A 20889-nucleotide genomic window follows, 5' to 3' on the forward strand; every position below is an offset into this window, starting at 1 on the left:
TAGTTAAATGGTTCATTTGAACCTTGACCTAAAGTCCTAGTTTTGACTTCCTCTTGATGTATTTGCCTATACTAGACTATAATGCATTCCTAGTATTAATTTATATGACATCTATATATCAAAAACTAATTTTCATGCAATATGAACTCAATTCATATTTCCATGCATGAAACTCAATCCAATTGTGCTAATTTCTTGGATTTGAGACTCAAGTCCGTCTCTAAATCACTTGACACATTTGATAGCCTATCTACCATGGGTCCCAAAGGATCTTCTTAACCTTAGGACTCTTAACCTTAGTCACTTCCCTAGGTGACTCATCTACCATGGCTACACCCACATGGTATACCTTAGTAGACTTCTTTTTCTTAACCTTGGGCACCTCATCTCACTACAAGAAAAAAGCCTAACAACAATGGTTTTTCACCATTGTCGTAGTCCATTTTGAATTGTTGTTAAAGGCTGTGTTGTTAAAAGGGGTGCCCAAAGACAACAGTTTTTAACCGTTGTCTTTGAAGGCAAAGACAACATTTTTACAGTTTTTCACCGTTGTCTTTGAGTGTCTACCTTTAATAACAGGGTCTTCAACAACAGTTTTAAATTATCTACGACAATGGTGAAAAACCGTTGTCTTTTTTAGATAAAAAATAAAAAAAAGTTAATACATAATTTTCTAATATTATAAATCATTCAAAATACTAAATTTCAAAATAAAATTTAATATATAATTTTCTAACATTCAAAAATAATATCTATAACATTCTGAAGAAATTTCATAAGCAACCAACAAAATGATAACACTATTAAAACAAAGGTAGAGCAATATAACACGAGATTTTCTACTTAGACGTCGGTGAAGAGGAGGGACTGTAGCTCCTAGTGCTCCTTAATTTGTTAAAGTCTCTCCATTTTTTTAGTTTGTCGGCATTCTTCCCAGTACTCTTGAGGGCACCTATTCGAATAAAGATATATATTACAAATTAGAAACTAAATTGTACGTGTGATTCTAATTGCACTGCATAAATGTTACCTAACCATAAAAATCATTTGATCTAGTCATCTAACAGAAGTGCAAAAAGCGTTATCTATGTAACATAAATGGTAACCTCTTGAAACAATATGGTGGCTCTTAAATTTCTTATTAAGCAGAATTTTCATTTTATGTCACTGCATACAAAGCTTCTATTATAAACCATGCAAACATTATTTTTCCCAGTGATCAAGCAGCATTAATTCTAAAAGGTACAATCTAATGCAAACGTTCCCACACACTCCATATGATGCTAAGGAGTAAGTCATACATTAAATTCTAAAAGGGACCATTAAAGGAAAGAATGCCTTAAATAAAAATGAATCCAGAAAGTATCATTCCATATGCACTAATAGAAATCTTCGTTTATAGCCAACTGCAAATACATTTCATATTTATTTAAAATTTTAATAACATAATAAATCTAAAAAATTTATAATATTTCACTGAAAGATTAATTAAAATCACACCAGATGATAAGGCTGAGCTATCATTCCTCCAAGTGTATCCTAGAATCTTTGTAATGAGCACGTTGAGACGGAATATGTCATTGAGTACATAAAAGCTCCCTGAGGTGTTGGAATCAGATGAAACATCTACAAAAATAAGCACCATTGATTAATAAGTCATTGATTAATTAGATAATGGAATATACAAATAGAGATTAATTAAAATAAATAAAGGATCTAACAATTACCACTATAATTGACTAAAATTAACAATTAAGAGCTAGGTTGAAGAATGTTTTAAAACATTCTTCAATGTATAAGGAAGCAACTAGAAGTGTTTAACATCTCAGGAATTGAAAATAATGCAAATGCAAACAAATTCATAGATCAAATAAACAAAAACGGGACAACTCTTCAACAAATTTCTATAATCAAGTGATATAAACAAACTGCAGAATTTCATGCGTGGGTAAATCTCGAGTCAAATGCCAATTGAAAGATCAATGTAAAACATTGCATAGACAGAGAAAGGAACATAGGAATACAGAGCAGTAGGTAAAAACATGTCTATTGAACTGAAGAAAAGCCATCATATCATGTATGCTAACAATCACCAAATGGTTACTAATTATATAATTACCTGATGCTTTGTGGCAAGCAAGTGCAGTTCAAAAGCCAACACCTACATCCAAAAACAAATGCTGAAAACATCAAAATTATTGAATCTATATTTTGCCAAATATAATCTTAGATGAGTGAACTACCATATAGTTTGTTTTTAAATATTTCCAAACACATACAACAATTACAGAAGAGTTGAACTTACTTTTGTATCGCTCTCCAATGTAGCTTTTGTTGAGCTCATTCCACCTCCATATCTGCAAGTTGATGCAAGAACTAAACAAGTATTCCAAATTATAAACTTTGGAATAAACAAGGGAAAAGGTTATACCCTGGGATTGCCCTTTCGGAAGCTATGTATGTCAAAGATATTGAAGCACCGCTTGCCATGTTTAACGGAGACATCCAAAACAAAGTGAAGATGAGATATAAAATCTATGTGCCAACAAGAAAAGGAATTGTTTGATAACTTTATTTTGGGTTTTATTATAACTACTAGCATTGCTTTATTCTATCCATAAAGAAGAAGATATAATGATGGATTGATAATGATGTTCTTGTCAGGATCTCAAGTTGAAATATACACACAAATGGAACATGCAATTGTTTTGTTTTCATGGAATCGAAAGAAACCTGGATTCATTATTGGAAGAAAGTGCCGAAGCAGGGAGACAAAAGAGTAACTCGAAGCTGAAATTGTAGCAAGATACCCTCTTCTAGATGTCTCCAAGAGTGGCTTCGTTACCTATTTATGAAAACCATAATTTAGAACTAAAGTAAAAAAAACATCATGATTATATGATGGTGTAAGGTAGTACCACTGGTCCATTGGCAAGAGAATGCACGAGGATGTCAATCCTTCCAAAATCTTTCGTCACAGCCTCTGCCATTTCCTGCACCAAGCAGAAGAAGGCATCAATAACACAAGAGCGTGTGAAAAATCAAATGAATTATCATTCCAGGCTTTAGTTCTGTTTACACAGTCTCTTGGAGAAAAAATGTTTAATTAGTGTACAGAAAAGGGAATTCAAGTTCTGGTGAAAACAAGGAGTTGGTGTCTACCTTAACAGTCCAATTTGAGGATCCAGCATAGCGTTTGTTTGTCTTGACCTAAAATAAACACCATACAAGCTGCTGATTATGATCATAAATTGGAATAAGTGCCAGGAACCAATTTTATCAAAAGTTTCTTTTACATACATCTTCAGGAACATCATCAAGTGTATCGCAAACGGCATCAAGAGGATATACTTTGACAATATCCATCAGTGAGCCATTTGGCAATATGTAAATACAATATGAGAAAGATTACTACTGAACATGAAAGAGAAAAATAAATAAATCCAACCATGTATGCTCCTGATAATAGAGGAGGGCATACTTCCGTGACTTATCAAATTTGTCACACCTTAAGCTTGTCTCAAATATGTTCAGTGCCTATTGATGAATGATCCAACAGAAGGCTTATATTCCAGTGTTTATCTAATTACATAATGACAAAATAAACATGACTTCGGAAGCACCTATAGGCACCCATGTACCAACAAGTATTTCTGCCCCAGCAGCGGCAAGAGCCTTTGTGATTGCCCAACCATAACCATTATCATCAACAACTCCAGCAATAAATGCCCTTTTGCCTAAATAAGAACACATTATCATCAGTATTCCCAGCAACCAAAATGTCATAAAATTTAGGAATCAAGCACATAATCTAAATTACAAACATCACAAGCGTCATGAATAATTACCAACAACAAACACAACTAATTAACTTCTCTACTATATTCACAGTCAACAAAATCAACCAATTTATGATTAAAATTCCTATAGTTATTCAAACAAAATAGATCAAATTAATTAGGAAAAAAGGGCGAGAGTTTCAAAAGCAAGTAGTGATGTCGCTGCCTCACGACAGGACACTGCCCGACAAGGAATTGACCCCTTCGTGTGCGATCGTTTGTGAACCGAATGCCTGGCGAGGCATGGCCCCCTCATGTGCCTCCATTTACAAACTAGCCGTAAGTGAATTAGCAGCCTGGCGAGGTTGTGTCCCTCTTGAGTGCGGCCACAGGCGAAGCGATCGCTTGTCGCCTGGCAAGGCAGCGCGCGGTGCTGCGGAGAGGGAAGAAATAAGAAATAGGTTACCTTTGGCTTTGAGCTCATCTTGGTTGCTGCGGAGAGGGAATGAAACATGTCTGCGCTGAAGGAAAGAAGGGGGTGGGAGAGGGAAGAAAATGGGCGGTGCTGCAAGGAGGAAACAAAAGGATCAGGAGGATCGCGTGGGTGGAAAGAGATTTGGAATAGGTCTAATGTGATTATAATTATAATGACACTTACAAAATGTGTCATCATACACCATCTAATATGATATTTTCTAAAAATTTAATTAGTTTTTATAAGTGTCATTATAATTTATTTATATTGACACTTTTTAATAGGTGTCATGAAGAAAGTGTTATAATAAATCATTTTTCTAGTAGTGGAGGAGCGTCTTTCGCGAAGGAGGAGTCAGAGATAGGTTTTTGTTCGTTGAAGAGTCACAGAGAAGTGGGTTTTTAGGTTTTTTTTCATGAAGTTAAAAAAACTATTGTGTTTTTAGGATTCAACAACATTCAATAGACAACAGTTTAATAAAACTGTTGTATATTATCACATAAGCAACACTAAAAGGCAATAGTTTTTTAAAACCGTTGTCTTTGACACACATTAGACAACAGTGTTTTGAAAAACTGTTGTTATTTAAAAAACATTATGGTGAACAACAACAGTTTTCAATAAAACTGTTGTTAAATGAAAAAAAGACAACAATTTCTTGAAAAACTGTTGTCTATTAGGTGTGGTTAAATCCAGAAATTCTTGTAGTGTCTTTTCCATAATCATATAAAACCCTTGCATATTTCTTATCATGAACCTTGGACGATTCTTTCTTGCCCTTTGTCACTCCTCCCTTGTAATTGTCATGTGTCACCCTAGCACTTGACATCCTCTTGGCATGGGAGGGACCCAATTTGACACTTTTGGGTCTTTAACCATCCAAATACATGTCAAGTCCTCTAGATCCAATAATGAACCTATTTAGGACTTTCTTCATTTCTTCAAGCCTTACCTTCAAGGCTTGATTTTCTAATTTTAAGATTCTAACCCTAGAGTCAACATGTCCACCTTGGACATCCCTAGACCTATCCACCTTCCTAGGCATATGTCTCCCTTTCTTGGGATTAATGCTTAGGTTTTCACCCACTTTCCTTCCCTTAGACAAAGTGGTTTGGGTCTTATTAGGTCTACCCTTACTAGATTTAGCATCAATAGGTCTCCTAGAGTTATCATCTACATTAACCCTATTCCTATCATTATATCTAAATCCATGATTATTCTTGGACAAATAATCTACATTATTTCTAACAAGCATGTAAGAATTAGAGCTTGGATTAAACTTCAAGTTAGGGATTACATTCCCTTTTACCTTTGAAGCCCCCCCTTGACATGAGCTCCTCTTCTTCTCCCATTTCTTCAAGTGCGCCAATTTCTTGAGCTCTCCTCTTCTTGGGCACTTTGTGTGGTAGTGTCTATACTCACCACACATAAAACAATGAATGTGCTTCTTCTCCTTCCTATAACTCACTTTAGTTAAATCAACCTTGATGAGTTTAGGAATTACCTTCTTGAGTGAAGGACACCTACTCTTGTAGTGTCCCATCTTACCACACTTAAAATATTTGATGTGGTCCTTTGCGCTCTTCTTGGTGGATGAGGTGGAGGGTTGAGCTTCCAAGATCTTCTCTTCCTTGGATGGCTCTTCTTCTTCTTCACTCAAAGATGTGGACAGTTCCACTTCCTCTTCCCTTAAAGATGTGGATGACACTTTGTCATCTTCCTTCTCCTACTCGGATGTTGAACACGTATCAACATCCGATTAGTCCTTCTCCTCTTGGACCAATGAGTTTTTCTCCTTGGGCTCCTCCACTCCTTGGAGTTTTGTAGGATCTTCATGAAATGCAATGACCTTTTCCAAAGATCACTTGCGTTCTCATAATTACCTACACTCAACAACACGTTAGGAGGCAATAAATTCAATAAAATTTTTATTACCTCCTTATCCACCTCCGATTGGTCTCTTTGCTCCTTGGTCTAATACCGAGGTCGAAGATGCTTCTCCTTTTTGTACGTTAGAGTCTTGAATGATTCATCCAAAGCTATCTAATGGTTCCATTCCATTTGGAACCATGTCTCAAACTTCCTTTTCCAATAATTGAAGTCATCTCGGTCGTACGGAGGTGGGACCCCAATATCCCATCTGAGAGGTCCCTCCGAGTCCATCTTCTTCTCTAGTAGTTGCTCCTTTGGTGATTAGTCCAACAAAGAGTGACCAAACTCTGATACCACTTGTTGGGACCTTGACGTTCGCTAAAAGGGGGGGGGGGGGAATAACCTAACAAATAGAAAGACAAATTCAATGACATGTTGATTTAACATGGTTCAGAGATAAAGCTCTTACTCCATAGCTATCCGTAAGGTAGATGATCCCGATCCGTTAGTGGATGACTCCCTAAAAAATCTCCAGCTAGCTCACGTAACTCCTTGTGGGTAGAGAAACCTTACCATAACTCGCACAAACATGTTTGGGAGGCTAGGGCATTTGGACGAACACTAATAGGGGTCAACCATCTCTATTTCGTCAACCTTGCTCAAGCACCTTGAGTTCTATTGAATAGAATTCTGGAGGAAAACACCAAGCTATTTTTCCGCCACCAATCGACTGGTAAAAACATTAGTCGATTTGTCCTAAGTGGAATTCAACTGTTACTCGCTAACGGCTTGATACTAGTCGACTGATGAAAGTATCAGTTGATTGCTCCACATGGGTTGAGCGAACAGAGACATTCTGTTCACTACCAGTTGACTGATGAAAATACTAGTCGACTGCTACAGTAACTGCTACAGTAATTACTATAGTATTGCTACAGTAAAACCCTCAACCTAAGATTTTACCCTGAGTACAATCTCTCATCCACTCATCATTGCTTGCACAACCTAGACCTAGTGTTCTAGCCTCCTCCATCAGCCTCGCGTCCCTCGGATGCCTCCCCATCCTTCACACATTGCCTTCTGGAGCTTTCATCGACCTTGTCATTATTGTCAGGTCTTCCTTTACCAAGAGGTCGTACGTCCGGGACTTCATCTATTGCCAAGTCACACTTGGACTAATGTTGTCAAGACTACATGCTTGGACATACACCGCCGAGATTCACCCTTGGACTTTCCTCCTTTGCCAAGATCACACTTAGACTCTCCTTGTTGTACTTGTATTATGCACACTCACAATGCATATCAAATACAACAATAAACCTAACTTAAACTTTGCCCAAATATCAAAACTTAGGGTACCTAGATAGCTCCAATAACTATATCATACAGAAAAGCATACATAGTTCAGGAGAAAGTGATGAAGAAGGTTGTTGGAGATTATGACCAGGCTTATAGGGATGTTCCATTATATCTGCATGAGTTAAGAGTCAGGGACCTGGAAACCTACGTGGCACTACAAAGGAATGGTGATAATCAGTTCCACGCTGTTTTTGGGAGTTTGGAGCTTGTCAAAGAGTATTCAGGTCTTATCTTCGCAAATTGATCGGAATTGATGCCACACATCTAAGAGGGAAGTATCCGAGCGTGTTGTTGATGGCTACAACAATTGATGCTAATGACAATGCCCTCCTAGTAGTCTTTGGAATCGCTGAAGTTGAATGTGAGTCTGCTTGGGAGTGGTTTTGGATCATACAAAGAGATTCTTTGCTGTTGATGCACAACCAATGAGCATAGTATCAGATAGACATTGCGACATTGTATCAATAGTTAATAAAGTCTACCCAACCGCTCATCATGCTTTCTATTGCCACCACATGTCTTGCAATATGGTAACAGATATTGGTAGCAGGTCAGCTTTAGGCTTGTTTTGGGTAATAGCACGAGCAAACACAATACTATAATATTATCTCATAATGCAATCCATGCTTGAAAAATATCTAGATACCCATAAGTGGCTTCAGAACATTGACCCTAAAAGATAGGCTAATGTACACGTTAGTGGAAGCAGGTACACAATGCTAACAACTAATTGTGTAGAGAGTTTGAATGTTTTGTTCAAGCATACACGTGAACTTTCCATAAACAAGTTAATTGATAATACCAAAAGAAATGTAGCTCAATAGTTCTTTAACCGTAGGGAGGAAGTCTCGAAATGGTATGTTGCTTTGACACCTCATGCTACCAAAGAAATGGATTCAAGGAGAGAGAAGCTAGATGATATAAAGTCCACCCTACTCTCAATCTAAAATGGAAGTAGAGACATGAGGTGCTTCATTCATTGTTGATTTGGAAAGAAAATATTATAACTACAAGGAATTTTAAATTTTAGGACTGCCTTGCTCACATTCTATTGCTGTCATCATTTAACGGAACATGGATACACTTTCATATTGTGAGCATTTTTTTCATGCACAGAATTGGAATGCGACATACATGGATCGTATTTACCCATGTCAAAGTAAGAAATTTTGGCCTAGGGGCATAAACAACATTATAGTTCTATGTCCCCGTAGTCTTATGCAGTCGGGTTGGCGAAAGAAAGCAATAATCGAATCGAAACATAATGGGAAGGTAAAAATTAAATGCAGCCAGTGTAAACAACTGGGCCATAATTGAAGGACTTGTAGAGTGCCGCTAACCCCTGGTTCTTGACTTACCTGTATATATATATAGGAATATTCTACTTGATTTAAATATTTTGTAAGCAGGAGGAGTAGATCCTTATATTTAGTATATAGTACATCTATAGTGTTGTAAGAAAAATAGTTGTGCAAAAAATGCTACTGTTATTCATTGTATGTAGTATTCATTTTATAATACAGTGATATCTATGATATGAGAAGTGTAAACCAAACCCAGGAAGGCAGAATTAATACTTCACACCATATCCCCATTTTGTAAAATAAAAACTCATTAGCAGTTGTGAAAATTTAGAAATATAATAGGCTCAGTCTAATTGTGCATTTAAACTCAATAGGTTGGGGTTGGAAATTTCAAAGTTTTATAAATTTGTTTTCAACTCTAACTAAGTTATGACTTAAATAAAATGAATGTTGTTGTGCTTGAAAAATAAAATAGGACAGAGGTTGCTGTTCATAGAGTACAAATCAGGTGCACATGTTCTGTGCCAACTGGCACGGAGCAAGAGCTTTATTTGTATTGGTTAAAACTAAGTTTTAACACCATATATAGCTTCTACAAGCTCTAACCTTCATAGGGAATGTGATTTTAGAGAAATCCAAGTACTGTAGGGCTATTAGTGGAATTTGACAAAAAATCACTGATAGACTTAGACATCCTTGATTGTGGTCATTTCAAGTCTTGTGAGTTTCTAGTATTCTAAGGACTCCAAGGTTGCTATCCATTAATAATTTAAATCTCTCTAGAGATGGTCGAACACTACGAAACATCTTAGCCTTATTATGAGCCTGATATACTAACATATTAGGCCCAACATTGGACATGATATGCTAACATATCAGACCCATGTTGGGCCTTATATGCTATAATTTCATGCCCAACGTTGGGCTGATAGGTTGGGATCTTTGCCGTTTTGTTACACCAATCACTTCTAAGTTTTTGCTCCCCAAATCTAAAAGTTGACACCATCTCTCCCTTCTATAAGTGATAAACTTGCTATAGTTTGTGAAATAGTATAGAAATTCCAATAGGCTAGGTCCAATAGTGGGGTTTAAGCCAACATGTGATTGAAAATTGCTAATAGTAGTATAATATAACTTTAATCTCTAACTAGGTTGTGACTCAAAAATAAATGGGTGGTGTTGTTGTAAATTTAATGTTATTCATTTAAAGAAATCCAATAGGTTGGCATGTTCTGTGCCAACTGGCACAGAATAAGAGCTTCGTTTGTATTGGTTAAAATTAAGTTTTGGCACCATTTATAACTTCTACTAGCTAAAACCATCATAGGGAAGGTAAGTTTAGAGAAATCCAAGTATCGTAGGGCCATCAGTGGATTTTGGTCAAAATCCACTGATGGACCTAGACATCTCTGATTGCGGTCATTTCAAGTCTTGTGAGTTTATAGTATGCCAAGGACTCTAATGGTGATATCCATTAATGATTTAAATCTTCCTGGAGGTGATCGAACGTTATGAAACAACACAGCCTTATTGAGGGCTTGATATGCTAACATATCAGACCCAACATTGGGCTGATAGTTTGGGACCTTGGCCTCTTTGTTAAGCCAATCACTTCCAAGCTTTTGCTCCCCAAATCTAAAACTTGACTCCATCTCTCTCTTCTATAAGCTATAAACTTGCTACTGTTTGTGAAATATTATAGAAATTCTAATAGGCTAGGTCCAACAGTGAATTTTAAGCCTACAATGTGTGATTAGAAATATCTAATACTATTTTAATATAGGTTTAATTTCTAACTAGGTTGTGACTTAAAAATAAATTGGTGGTGCTTACTGTTGTTGTAAATTTAATGATGTTCATTTATAGAAATTCATAAGCTTAACATGTTCCCTGCCAATTGGCACGGAGCAAAATTTTCATTTGTATTGGCTAAAACTAAGTTTTAATACTATATATAGCTTCTATTAGCTTGAACCTTCATAGGGAAGGTGAATTTAGAGAAATCCAAGTACTGTAGGGCCATAAGTGGGTTTTGATCAAAGCCCACTGATGGACCTTGACAACTCTGATTGTGGCCATTTTAAATCTTGTGAGTTTCTAGTATTCCTAGAACTCTAACGGTGCTATCCATTAATGATTTAAAGCTCTCTAGAGGTGATCGAATGTTACGAAATATCTCAACCTTATTGTGGGCCTGATATGCTAACATAACAGGCCAACATTGGACTAATAGGTTGGGACCTTGGTAGCTTTGTTCAGCGGATCACTTCTAAGTTTTTGCTCCCTAAATCTAAAACTTGACACCATCTCTCCCTTCTATAAACTATAAACTCGCTATGGATTGTGAAAAAGTATAAAAATTCTAGAAGGCTAGGTCCAATAGTGGATTTTAAGCCTACAATGTGTGATTGGAAATATCTAATACTATTTTAATATAACTTTAATCTCTAACTAGACTGTGACTAAAAAATAAATTGGTGGTGCTTGTTGTTGTTGTGAATTTAATGTTGTTCATCTAAAGAAATCTAATTGGCTGACATGTTTCGTGCTAACTGGCACGGAGTAAGAACTTCATTTGTATTGGTTAAAACTAAGTTTTGACACCAAATATAACTCTTCTACTAGCTCGAACTTTCATAGGGAAGATGATTTTAGAGAAATCCAAGTATCGTAGTGCCATTAGTGGGTTTTGGTCAAAATCTATAGATGGACCTAGACATCTTTGATTGCGGCCATTTCAAGTCTTGTTAGTTTCTAGTATGCCAATGACTTCAATGGTGTTATCCATTAATGATTTAAATCTCCCTAGAGGTGATCGAACATTACGAAATATTTCAGCCTTATTGTGGGCCTGATATACTAACATATCAGGCCCGCTTTGGGCCTGATATGCTATAATATCTGGCTCAACGTTGGGTTGATAGGTTGGGACCTTGGCCACTTTGTTCAGCTGATCACTTCTATATTTTTGCTCCCCAAATCTAAAACTTGACACCGTCTCTCCCTTCTATAAGCTATAAACTTGCTACGGTTTGTGAAATAGTATAGAAATTATAGTAGGTTAGGTCTAATAGTGGGTTTTAAGCCTACAACGTGTGATTGGAAATATCTAATAGTATTTTAATATAACTTTAATCTCTAACTAGGTTGTGACTTAAAAATAAATTGGTGGTGCTTACTGTTGTTGTAAATTTAATGATGTTCATTTAAAGAAATTCATAAGCCTGACATATTTTGTGCCAATTAGAACGGAGCAAGAGCTTCATTTGTATTGATTAAAACTAAGTTTTGACATCATGTATAACTTCTACTAGCTCGAACCTTCATAGGGAAGGTGATTTTAGAGAAATCCAAGTACCATAGGGCCATAAGTGAATTTTGATAAAATCTACTGATAGACCTCAATATCTTTGATTGTGGTCATCTCAAGTTTTGTGAGTTTCTAGTATTCCAAGGACTCCAACGGTGCTATCCATTAATGATTCAAATCTCCCTAGAGGTGATCGAACGTTACAAAACATCCCAGCCTTATTGTGGGTCTGATATGCTAATAGTATCAGGTCCACGCGGGCCTGATATGCTAACATATCAGGCCCCATGTTCATCCAAAACTCTGAAACATAGATATGTAGTACAAAAATTTTACAACCATTCATCTAAAATTTGATACAACATACTTTGAATTTAAACAAATAGTATATCATTACAAGAACAACATATTATACATATTTTTCATTACAAATATACAATTTACAATTTAAAGTTTTTGTCTGTTATAATTTTTTGTACATCACTAGATCTATAAGCTCTCATTTCAAATTGTATAAAGTCCATTGATCTCTCAAACATCAAACTCTCTGCATAGCGCATCATAAAAAACAAAATCTAACCTACAAGAAAATAATATTAAAATTGTAAGAGCCTATTTGGAGATAAGGTGATGTAACATAAATAAATACTTATGATTTGCTTTGTGTGGAGCCATTTATTTGAATCAATTTAAAGTCTCTCCCAGAGAAATGTGCTAGTCCATGATGCTATATGTGATAGTATGACCAGTTTAGCTCCTTAAAAAACAACACCTATATATAACATTAATTTTATTTTATTAAACTTTCTTTAAATGAACAACATTAAATTTACAACAACAACAAGCACTACCAATTTATTTTTGAGTCACAACCTAGTTAGAGATTAAAACTATATTACACTACTATTAGCAATTTCCAATCACACGCTGTAGGCTTAAAACCCACTGTTGGACCAAGCCTACTAAAATTTCTATACTATTTCACAAACTATAGCAAGTTTATATCTTATAGAAGGGAGAAATGGTGTCAAGTTCTAGATTTGGGGAACAAAAGCTTGGAAGTGATCGGCTAAACAAAGCGGTCAAGGTCCTAACCTATTAGCCCAACATTGGGCTGGATATTATAGCATATCAGGTCTGACATGGGCCTGATATGTTAGCATATCAGGTCCGACGTGGGCCTGATATGTTAGCATATCAAGCCCAATGTGGGCTTGATACTATTAGCATATCAGGCTTTATTGACATATCAGGCCCGACGTGGGCTTGATACTATTAGCATATCAGGCCCGCAAAAAAGCTGATATGTTTTGTAACATTTGATCACCTTTAGGGAGATTTAAATCATTAATGGATAGCACCGTTGGAGTCCTTAGAATACTAGAAACTCACAAGACTTGAAATGACCGCAATCAGAGATGTCTAGGTCTATTAGTGGATTTTTGTCAAAATCCACTAATGACCCTGTAGTACTTGGATTTCTCTAAAAGCACCTTCTCTATGAAGGTTCGAGCTAGTAGAAGCTATATATGGTGTCAAATTTTAGTTTTAACCAATACAAATGAAGGTCTTGCTCTGTGCCAGTTGGCATGAAGCATGTCAAGCTTTTGAATTTCTTTAAATAAAAATCATTAAATTTACAACAATAGTAAGCACACCAATTTATTTTTGAGTCACAACCTAGTTAGAGATTAAAGCTATATTAAAATAGTATTAGATAGTTCCAATCACACGCTATAGGCTTAAAATCCACTATTGGACTTAGCCTACTGGAATTTCTATACTATTTCACAAACCATAGCAAGTTTATAGCTTATACAAGGGAGAGATGGTGTTAAGTTTTAGATTTAGGGAGCAAAAACTTGGAAATGATCAACTGAACAAAGCGGACAAGGTCCCAACCTGTTAGCCCAACGTTGAGCCTGATTTGTTAGCATATTAAGCCAACAATAAGGCTGAGTTGTTTCGTAACGTTCAATCACCTCTAGGGAGATTCAAATCATTAATGGATAGCACCGTTGGAGTTCTTGGCATACTAGAAACTAACAAGACTTGAAATGACCGCAATCAGAGATGTCTAGGTCCATCAGTCGATTTTAACCAAAATCCATTGATAACCCTACGATACTTGGATTTCTCTAAAATCATCTTCCTTATGAAGGTTCAAGCTAGTAGAAGCTATATATGATGTCAAAACTTAGTTTTAACCAATACAAATGAACCTCTTGCTCTATGCCAGTTGGCACGGAACATGTCAACCTATTGGATTTCTTTAAATGAACAACATTAAATTTACAACGACACACCAATTTATTTTTGAGTCACAACCTAGTTAGAGATTAAAGCTATATTATACTATTAGCAATTTCCAATCGCACGTTGCAGGCTTAAAACCTACTGTTGGACCTAGCCTATTGGAATTTCTATACTATTTCACAAACTATAGCAAGTTTATCTCTTATAGAAGGGAGAGATGGTGTTAAGTTTTAGATTTGGTGATGAAAAACGTGGAAGTAATTGGCTAGACAAAACGGCCAAGGTCTCAACCTATCAGCCCAACATTGGGCATGATATTATAGCATATCAATCCCATAATAAGGCTGAGATATTTTGTAACGTTCGATCATCTCTAGAGAGCTTTAAATCATTAATGGATAACACCGTTGGAGTCATTGGAATACTAGAAACTCATAAGATTTGAAATGACCACAATTAAAGATGTCTAGGTTCATCAGTGGGTTTTAATCAAAACCCACTGATGGCCTACGGTACTTGAATTTCTCTAAAATCACCTTCCCTATGAAGGCTCGAGATAGTAGGAGCTATCTAGTGTCAAAGCTTAGCTTTAACCAATAAAAATGAAGCTCTTACTTCGTGCTAGTTGGCACGAAACATGTCAAGCTTATGAATTTCTTTAAATAAACATCATTAAATTTACAACAATAGTAAGCACAACAAATTTATTTTCGAGTCACAACCTAGTTAAAGATTAAAGCTATATTAAAATACTATTAGATAGTTCCAATCACACGCTGTAGGCTTAAAATCCACTGTTGGACCTAGCCTACTGGAATTTCTATACTATCTCACAAACCATAGTAAGTTTATAGCTTATAAAAGGGAGAGATGGTGTCAAGTTTTAGATTTGGAGAGCAAAAACATGGAATTGATCGGCTGAACAAAGTGGTGAAGGTACCAACCTATCATCCCAACATTGGGCTTGATATTATAGCATATCAAGCCTAACGTGCGTCTGATATGTTAGCATATCAGGCCCACAATAAGGCTAAGATGTTTTGTAACGTTCTATCACCTCTACGGAGATTTAAATCATTAATGGATAGCACTAGTTGGAGTCCTTAGCATTCTAGAAACTTACAAGACTTGAAATGGTAGCAACCCTAAAACCCATTGATGACCCTACAATACTTGGATTTCTCTAAAATCACCTTCCCTATGAAGGTTCAAGCTAGTAGAATCTATATATGGTGTCAAAACTTAGTTTTAACTAATACAAATGAAGCTCTTGCTCCATGTCAGTTGGCATGAAACGTGTCAAGCTTATGAATTTTTTAAATGAACATCATTAAATTTACAACAACAGTAAGTACCACCAATTTATTTTTGAGTCACAACTAAGTTAGAGATTAAAGCTATATTAAATACTATTAGATAGTTCCAACCACACGCTGTAGGCTTGAAATCCACTGTTGGACTTAGCCTATTATAATTTCTATACTATTTCACAAATCGTAGCAAGTTTATAGGTCATAGAAGGGAGAGATGGTGTCAAGTTTTAGATTTGCGAAGTAAAAACTTGGAAGTGATCGGCTGAACAAAGTGGCCAAGGTCCCAACCTATCAACCCAACGTTGGGCCTGATATTATAGCATATCAAGCCCAATGTGGGCCTGATATGTTAGCATATCAGGCCCAACATGGGCTTGCTACTGCTAGCATATCAGGCCCACAATAAGGTTGAGATGTTTCATAACACTCGATCACCTCTAGGGAGATTTAAATCATTAATGGATAGCACCGTTGGAGTCCTTAGAATACTAGAAACTCACAAGACTTGAAATGGTTATAATCAGAGATGTCTAGGCCCATTTGTGGGTTTTGGTCAAAACCCATTGATGACCCTATGATACTTAGATTTCTCTAAAATCACCTTCCCTATGAAGGTTCAAGCTAGTAGAAGCTATATATGGTGTCAAAACTTAATTTTAACCAATACAAATGAAGCTCTTGCTCTGTGCTTGTTAGCACAGAACATGTCAAGCTTATGAATTTCTTTAAATGAACATCATTAAATTTACAACAACAATAAATACCATCAATTTATTTTTGAGTCACAATCTAGTTAGAGATTAAAGCTATATTAAAATACTATTAGATAGTTCCAATCATACACTGTAGGCTTGAAATCCACTGTTGGACTTAGCCTACTAGAATTTCTATACTATTTCATAAATCGTAGAAAGTTTATAGCTTATAGAAGGGAGAGATGGTGTCAAGTTTTAGATTTGTGAAGAAAAAACTTGGAAGTGATCGGTTGAACAAAGCAGCCAAGGCCCCAACATATCAGCCCAACGTTGGGTTTGATATTATAACATATCAGGCCCACAATAAGGCTGAGATGTTTTGTAGCATTCGATCACCTCTAGGGAGATTTAAATCATTAATGGATAGCACCGTTGGAGTCCTTGGCATACTAGAAACTTATAAGACTTGAAATGACCGCAATCAGAGATGTGTAGGTCCATCAGTGGGTTTTTGATCAAAATCCAATGATGGCCTTATGATACTTGGATTTCTCTAAAATCACTTTCCCTATGAAACAAGCTAGTAGATGCTATATATGATGTCAAAACTTTTCTTTGACCAATACAAATAAAGCTCTTGCTCCGTGCCATTTGACATAGAACATGTCAAACTTATGGATTTTAAGGGGATAATAACCAATTTTATTTTACTCATAACTTAGTTTCTTTTTAGTTCCCAAATCACATGCCTAATTCATATTTCCAAGCAGACCTATTTGGAACTAGCCTATTTGGATTTCTAAAAAATCCCAACCATTATCAAATTTTTAGTTTTAAAAGAGAGATATGGTGTGAAATATTAATTATATAAGTTATGTCTCTTTTCACTGATCAGCACCAGCATGGAAATTTGGATATTGTGAATTTTAGTTCAGTATGCAATAGTCTTGTTATTCCTGTGATAATTTAGTATACAGTTCTTATACCATAATTACCATTGTATTGAACAACAAATACTACACACAATTATATAAAACTGATGCCATGATATAATTGTACTTGCACATTCCCTACCCAACTTTTTTGCTTACAACACTATGGATATTTAATCTAATATTTTACAGAACTTATCCCTTAAATTGATACAATTATATCAATTCTTATTTTTTTCACATCTCCTTGTGACATTGTTCGAAAACGGGGAGATGGAAAACTGGGGATGTGGCTACTGCGCTGACTGGCTGTAGACCTTGTCTGCTCTGCAAAACAAGTAACGTCAGTACCGAGCCATAGAAGGTGTCCTCGACATTGGCCCTCCGACGCTCAAGTTAGTCACCGAAAGTGTAGAAGGAAGAGGAGCAACAGTAATGCAAGCATAAAACAGTAATCACGCGTACCTCCGCCGGTAATGGACCTCCCTTTATATACAACCCTGGTGGGCGACGTGCACGCTCCTCGAGGCATGCACACGTTCTCTAATATGTCGTCTGAAGGGACCTGCCAGGAAAGTACCTCTGTCATCATACTTTAACAGAACGTGCATATTCCTGACAAAATAGTAGAATCTTCCGTCGTACGATCCGCCTGTCGACCATGCCTCGTGTCAGCGCCACTATCTGTAAGGGATCGGTGGTCGGCTAGAAGGGAGGTTAGATAGACGGCGCCCCCCAAAGAATCGCTTCCTATATATTTGTTAGTTGCGGAAGTGGAAATACAATAATATAAACACAAATACAAAATCTAAATACTAAAGGAAAGAATGCAAACAAACCGACATGATGATTTACGTGGTTCGGAGATAAGGCTCATACTCCATGGTTGTCCGTAAGATGGACGATTCCTATCTGTCGGTGGATTACTCCCCGGAAGACCTCCGGCTAGCTCACATAGCTCCTTGTGGGTGGAGAAACCTCACCACAACTCTCACAAGAACTCTTTACAAGCTAGGGCACTGGTAGACTACTAATAGGGGTTAACCACCTCTATTTCATCAGCCTCAACCAATCTCCAAAGCCTTGGTTATATAGGCAACGGTTAGAAAACCCCGTCTACCAGTCGACTGCCAAAACCATCAGTCGACTGCCCTCTGTGAAAATTTGACCGTTACATCCCAACAGCTCGATACCAGTCGACTGCCCAACCGACTACACCAGTTGACTGATGAAACCACTAGTCGACTGGTACCCAAGTACAATCTCTCAGCACTTGGACCCTCATCCTTACGACTTGATGCTTCACTACAGCTTTGACCTCTTGCCTTTAAGTCTACTTCCTTTGGCTCTCGCCCCTCGAATGCATTCAAGCCCGTGGCTCGTCTACAATGCCATCCTTCGCGTATGCCTCGAAGTCGCTTTCCTCGGCCCTTATCCTCGCTGCCTTGTCCACGGTCCCTACTCTATCCTTCACCGGACCCGAAGCCATCAACTTGAGTCAAATGTGTATCCTGCAAACCTGTATAACTCAAATACACATATCAAATACAAGGGTCAACCTAACTTAAACTCTTTTCCCAAACACCAAAACACATGGTCGCACGGACATTGGGATTGTTTCAACAATGTCCTCCTTTTTGATGTTTGGCAATACGTTTAAGTTAGGGAAAACATAATAGCAAATAAACATGCTAAAATAAAATGGACTTACGTTGCCAAGTCTACACACTTGGATTTATACCGTCGAATGAACTTACGTTGCCAAGGCTACACACTTGGACTTACACTGCCGAATGGACTTACATGCCAAGGCTACACACTTGGACTTATACCACTGAATGAAAAATAATGCAACAGGCATTGGAACCTATCCTAAGGCTCCTCCTACACCTATACTCCCCGTTGAGCTAGGAATTTCCCACAGGGCTATTTAAGAACCTTTCACAAGGCTCCCCCTACGCAAAGGCACTAAGGTTTTCCCAACTAAACCTTACTTCTCCCCCTTTGCCTAACATTAAAAGACTCTAACAATATCCCAATTATTGAAAACTTGATCATCAAATTGACCCTAAACTCGTGTATTTATTCCCCATGGATCTCATATATATATACGAGCTGACCTGGTCAAAATCCAGTGATGAAAATAATTTTAGACTGGCATCAGTCGACTGTACTAGTCGACTGCCCTTATCGAAACAACACACAGAACCATTCTTTGTTCGATATTCACCGTTACCAGTCGACTGACACCCTATTTCAGTCTTTTTCAACATTTCTGACCCAATTTCAAAAATATGGCAATAATTCCACAGACATCCAAAAATCCTCAAATTTTGTGGAGAGATCTATTTTACCCATGTCTACTTGAGAAAAATACATTACAAAATGTATCTATCACCAATCCCAAGATTGACACAAAACTCAAAACTAGCTAAATGGTTCAATTGAACCTTGACCTAAAGTCCTAGTTTTGGCTTCCTCTTGATGTATTTGCTCATACTAACCCACAATGCATCCATAGCATTGGTTTATATGACATCTATACATCCAAAATCAATTATCATGCAATATAACCCCAATGTCATATTTCCTTGCATGAAACACAATCCATGTGTGTAAATTCCCTAGGTTTGAGACTTAAGTCCGTCTCCAAACCATTTGGCACAATCCATGGCTCCTCTAGACTCCGAAGTAATACTCACTTGAGATCCATTGGCCATGGGTCTCAAATTGACTCTTTGAGCTCCCCCTAAAGCTCTTAACCTTAGTCACCTCCCTAGGTGACTCATCCACAATTGCTAGGCCACATCGGTGCACCTCCGGTAACACTTGGCCTACAAACCTAACCTTTTTAACCTTGGAACCTTGTCCTTGGTTAATTTATTTGTTAGAATGTATACTAAAAGCCTAGCTTTTGGTATAAACATTTATCTAGAAATAAGAATCACATTGGTCAAATGTCTACATTTATGATAAATGTAGTTGTTCAATTAATTTATATTGTAGATAACATGGTGTGTGGTGTCACATACAGAAGATCATGTTATCAGTACCTTATAAATTATAAACAGTAGCTCACGACCAAGATGAAAAGGAACAAACCATTGGAAGGTCATAGTGTAATTAGGTATTAGTTTATCTTAACTATATAATTACACTAGTACACTTAGAGTGTATTGAGTAGAACCATTAGAGGTCGTTTCTTTTATACTGACTTTATAAAGGAACAAAGACCTCAGTTATTATGGAAGTGTGTGCTCTTAATCCTAATATAATAACAAGCACATATATTTGATATTTATTTCTTTAATTTATCAATGGGTGAGATTTAGTTCGATAAATCAATAAACCCGATAAGTTGGGAAATGATATCACTTATAGTGTGTGTTGTTGATTATAGAAGGAAGCTGTGTCCTAGAGATACTAGGTTGATAATGTCCCCAAGAGGAGCTCATAAGGATTGTCATGTTAAACCCTGCAGGTGGACTTAGTCCGACATGATGATAAAGTTGAGTGGTACTACTCTTGGACTAAGACATTAATTAAATGAGTTGTCAGTAACTCACTTAATTAGTGGACATTCGATATCTTAAA

The 20889-nt window shown here is 36.7% G+C and overlaps 1 protein-coding gene across 1 annotated transcript in view; it reads right to left on the bottom strand.

Annotated features, from left to right (window-relative positions):
* Positions 1–1512: 1512 nt before the first annotated feature.
* Positions 1513–20889, bottom strand: part of LOC121972532 (enoyl-[acyl-carrier-protein] reductase [NADH] 1, chloroplastic-like) — a 32983-nt gene continuing 13606 nt past the window's right edge. The window contains exons 2-11 of the mRNA XM_042524189.1: positions 3613–3737; positions 3482–3537; positions 3301–3385; positions 3163–3210; positions 2919–2993; positions 2734–2845; positions 2432–2483; positions 2306–2357; positions 2120–2161; positions 1513–1626 (exon numbers count right to left, since the gene is read on the bottom strand). Of these exons, the coding sequence (XP_042380123.1) occupies positions 1540–1626; positions 2120–2161; positions 2306–2357; positions 2432–2483; positions 2734–2845; positions 2919–2993; positions 3163–3210; positions 3301–3385; positions 3482–3537; positions 3613–3737 (734 nt within the window). The 3' untranslated portion in view covers positions 1513–1539. The remainder of the gene's footprint in view (positions 1627–2119; positions 2162–2305; positions 2358–2431; positions 2484–2733; positions 2846–2918; positions 2994–3162; positions 3211–3300; positions 3386–3481; positions 3538–3612; positions 3738–20889) is intronic.

The sequence above is a fragment of the Zingiber officinale genome, chromosome 4A (assembly GCF_018446385.1).
Source record: "Zingiber officinale cultivar Zhangliang chromosome 4A, Zo_v1.1, whole genome shotgun sequence".
NCBI lineage: Eukaryota > Viridiplantae > Streptophyta > Magnoliopsida > Zingiberales > Zingiberaceae > Zingiber > Zingiber officinale.